General features: G+C 47.9%; 1 protein-coding gene across 1 annotated transcript; it reads left to right on the top strand.

Annotated features, from left to right (window-relative positions):
- Positions 1 to 553: 553 nt before the first annotated feature.
- On the top strand, positions 554 to 2,333 carry HES4 (hes family bHLH transcription factor 4). Its single transcript, XM_066606892.1, has 4 exons — positions 554 to 739; positions 843 to 938; positions 1,056 to 1,143; positions 1,493 to 2,333. The coding sequence occupies exons 1-4, from the start codon at positions 632 to 634 to the stop codon at positions 2,050 to 2,052; spliced, it is 852 nt and encodes a 283-aa protein (XP_066462989.1). The 5' UTR covers positions 554 to 631; the 3' UTR covers positions 2,053 to 2,333.
- Positions 2,334 to 2,968: the final 635 nt, after the last annotated feature.

Here is a 2,968-nt window from a genome sequence, read left to right as displayed (position 1 = left end):
GCAGAGAACAATTAATTGATCGTTCTTAACTGCTTTCATGCCTATGAGATCCCGCTGCGAAAAATCGGTGACGACTGAATGAAGACAAATAAGGCTGGAAAATTGATCAAGCGGCAACCGTAGAAATAATAATCATATTTAATGAGCTTTTATGGTTTTCTACTGCTTGCAAGCCTACTGTTTATTTATTTGCCAAGAAGTTCTGCAGCAGCTGTGCTGGCGGGGTAATACAGGAGCATGCAGCACGCACCTTCCCCATGTGCTGAGCACGGTGCCCGGAGGACTGCCCGCTCTCCCCGGTGACCCGGGCTCTCTCCAGCCCCTCTGCTTTGCTCCATTGCCAGCCCTGATCCCTGGTATGAGCCAAACGCGTGACTGGCAGCCTGCGGGCGCGGGGAGGAGGGGGGCCCGGAGGAGGCCGCGTTCTGACCAATCAAGGCGCAGTGTGGGCGAGCCCCTGCCGCTGATTGGCTGCAGCGAGTGTGGGAAAGAATGCAGAGAAGGTTTCACACGAATGGGGAGCAGCAGCGCGCGGTATATAAGGAGCGCAGCCCGCAGCCGGGATACACAAGGATTAGATACACAGGCGGCACGGGTACTCGGATATTAACCACCCTCTATTGGAAGGATCATGCCTGCTGATAGCATGGAGAAACCCACTGCTTCCCCTATTGCAGGGGCGCCGGCCAGCTCTGCCCAGACCCCGGATAAACCTAAAAGTGCCAGCGAGCACAGAAAGGTAAATGCATGCCATCACGATGTGCCCACTGATGCCATCACATGCCAGGATCTGCATGCACATCATTACCCGCTGATTACTGATCACTCCTTTTATTTTCCAGTCGTCCAAGCCCATCATGGAAAAGCGCAGGAGAGCTCGTATCAATGAGAGCCTGGGGCAACTCAAGACCCTCATCCTGGATGCTCTTAAGAAAGATGTAAGTTCTAGGCAGCCTTAGAGGTTTACTTCTCACATCCTCTTTATCATCCTGCTGTATCCCTCTGTGCTGCTGGTGTTCATGAGATCAATTCTTTTTTTCCTTCCCTCCTTGCAGAGCTCAAGACATTCCAAGTTGGAGAAGGCTGATATTTTGGAAATGACAGTCAAACACTTGAGGAACTTGCAGAGAGTCCAAATGACAGGTAGCTGTCCCATTATTATATAGCTCTGTTGCATGTGCCTGGTGGGGTCTTTCATGTACTTTGCTCATAGAGTATATGGGGCTTGTGAAGAATTCAACTGATCACCCAGCTACCCTTAGTGAGAATGCTGGAGCTTGTGGTTCTTCTACAGTGGTGGCTGGAGGTCTTCCAACTAGTTATTTCCTATACAGCATGTTTATGTGATCACCTGTATATAGTAGTGACGTGGTGGGGTGACATGAACACAAAGGGATGGTCTATATTGGGTAGCTATTGATGATGAACACCTGTAAGGTTGCAATATTGTGATTGCAATGACTAATCTTGACCTCTTCTTTCCTCCCCAAAGCTGCCCTGACTGCTGATCCCTCAGTCCTTGGAAAGTACAGGGCTGGATTCAATGAGTGCATGAATGAAGTCACCCGCTTCCTCTCTACCTGTGAAGGGGTGAACACTGAGGTCAGGACACGTCTTCTCGGCCATCTCTCCAGCTGCTTGGGTCAGATCGTGGCTATGAATTACCAACAGCCTCCTCCATCCAGCCAACCCCTGCATGTCCAGCTGCCCTCTGCACCAGTCGCCTCTGCTCCAGTGCCCATGCCCTGCAAGATGACCACAGCCGAGGCTGTATCTCCTAAGGTCTTCCAGGGAGGTTTCCAGTTGGTCCCAGCCACTGATGGACAGTTTGCTTTCCTGATCCCCAACCCTGCTTATGCTTCCAGCCCTGGACCTGTTATCCCTCTATATGCCAATGGAAATGTCACATCCAGCGGTGGGGCTCAAGCCCAATCTCCAGTACAAGGACTCACCACCTTCAGCCACAAGATGTCCCACATGTCGCAGTCAGTAAGCCCACTGGGTGTCAGCACCGGGCCGGACACCACCGAGTCTGTCTGGAGACCCTGGTGAACTCCTCTGTAAGACTATTGTATCGATTGGTTCCGTTGTATGGGACCTTGCCGTATAGAGACAATCTAATTATTTATTTCCACGTATGTGGAATTTCACACTTTTTTATGATGAAAATCTTGTATAAATGACCATTTTGTAATAAGACTGAGAATTTTTTCGTTTTTTTTTAGTTTTGTACAATTGGTACAAATGTGTAATGCCAAAGTTCTTGTGGTGTTTTTGTGTCAAAAACTTCCCAAACTTGCAGGAGTTTTATGAAATAAACTCGTTAAAATTTATCCTGTTGTTTGATTTAAGGTTTTGCTGGGGTAATGGGATGTATCATTTGGGGTCCTTCTATGGATGGGAGGGCCACATGCAATTACCTTCATATGGAGTGGGGTCTGGTGGGGATGTCAGATGTACCTCCATATAATGTCATACATATATAGAAGGGGAGGGGGTTATGCCACATGCAGTCATGTGGTGGTAGTGGGGGATAATGCCACATGCACCCTTCTGGGGTGGTCAAATATACCTCCATATAATATCTAATATACTGTGAATACACTTACCATTTGACCCAGATGATGGGTGAGGAGGAGGGGTGATGCCATGTGCCCTTGCTTCCCATATATAATATATATATATAGCCTCAACATATTCTGCTGCACTGTACAGAGATCCTCATTGGTTCCTTTTCCCATTGGGGCTCATAATTCTAATTCCATTTTAACCTTTTTTAGTGTATTTTGGGGGGCTGGGAGAAAACCAATGCAAACAAGCAAGGGAAGAACATGCAAACTCCATGCAGATGTTGTTCTTAATCAGCTTTCAGCCCCAAATCCCATCTCTGCAAGGCAACAGTGCTAACCAATGAGAACCATGCAGCTCCAGGTAATGTCTAATATATACTATTTGGTCCATATACTAG

Source organism: Eleutherodactylus coqui, chromosome 6 (genome assembly GCF_035609145.1).
Source record: "Eleutherodactylus coqui strain aEleCoq1 chromosome 6, aEleCoq1.hap1, whole genome shotgun sequence".
Classification (NCBI taxonomy): domain Eukaryota; kingdom Metazoa; phylum Chordata; class Amphibia; order Anura; family Eleutherodactylidae; genus Eleutherodactylus; species Eleutherodactylus coqui.
Note: the sequence above shows the minus strand (reverse complement) of the source record. Positions and strands in the feature narration are given on the sequence as shown.

What these genes read in the sequence shown, in the direction of transcription:
- HES4 (XM_066606892.1), top strand. Translation starts at nt 632, where the DNA reads ATGCCTGCTGATAGCATGGAGAAACCCACTGCTTCCCCTATTGCAGGG. An exon ending in GTGCCAGCGAGCACAGAAAG is followed by an intron (nt 740 to 842) that starts GTAAATGCATGC and finishes TTTATTTTCCAG; the next exon opens with TCGTCCAAGCCCATCATGGA. An exon ending in GCAGAGAGTCCAAATGACAG is followed by an intron (nt 1,144 to 1,492) that starts GTAGCTGTCCCA and finishes TCCTCCCCAAAG; the next exon opens with CTGCCCTGACTGCTGATCCC.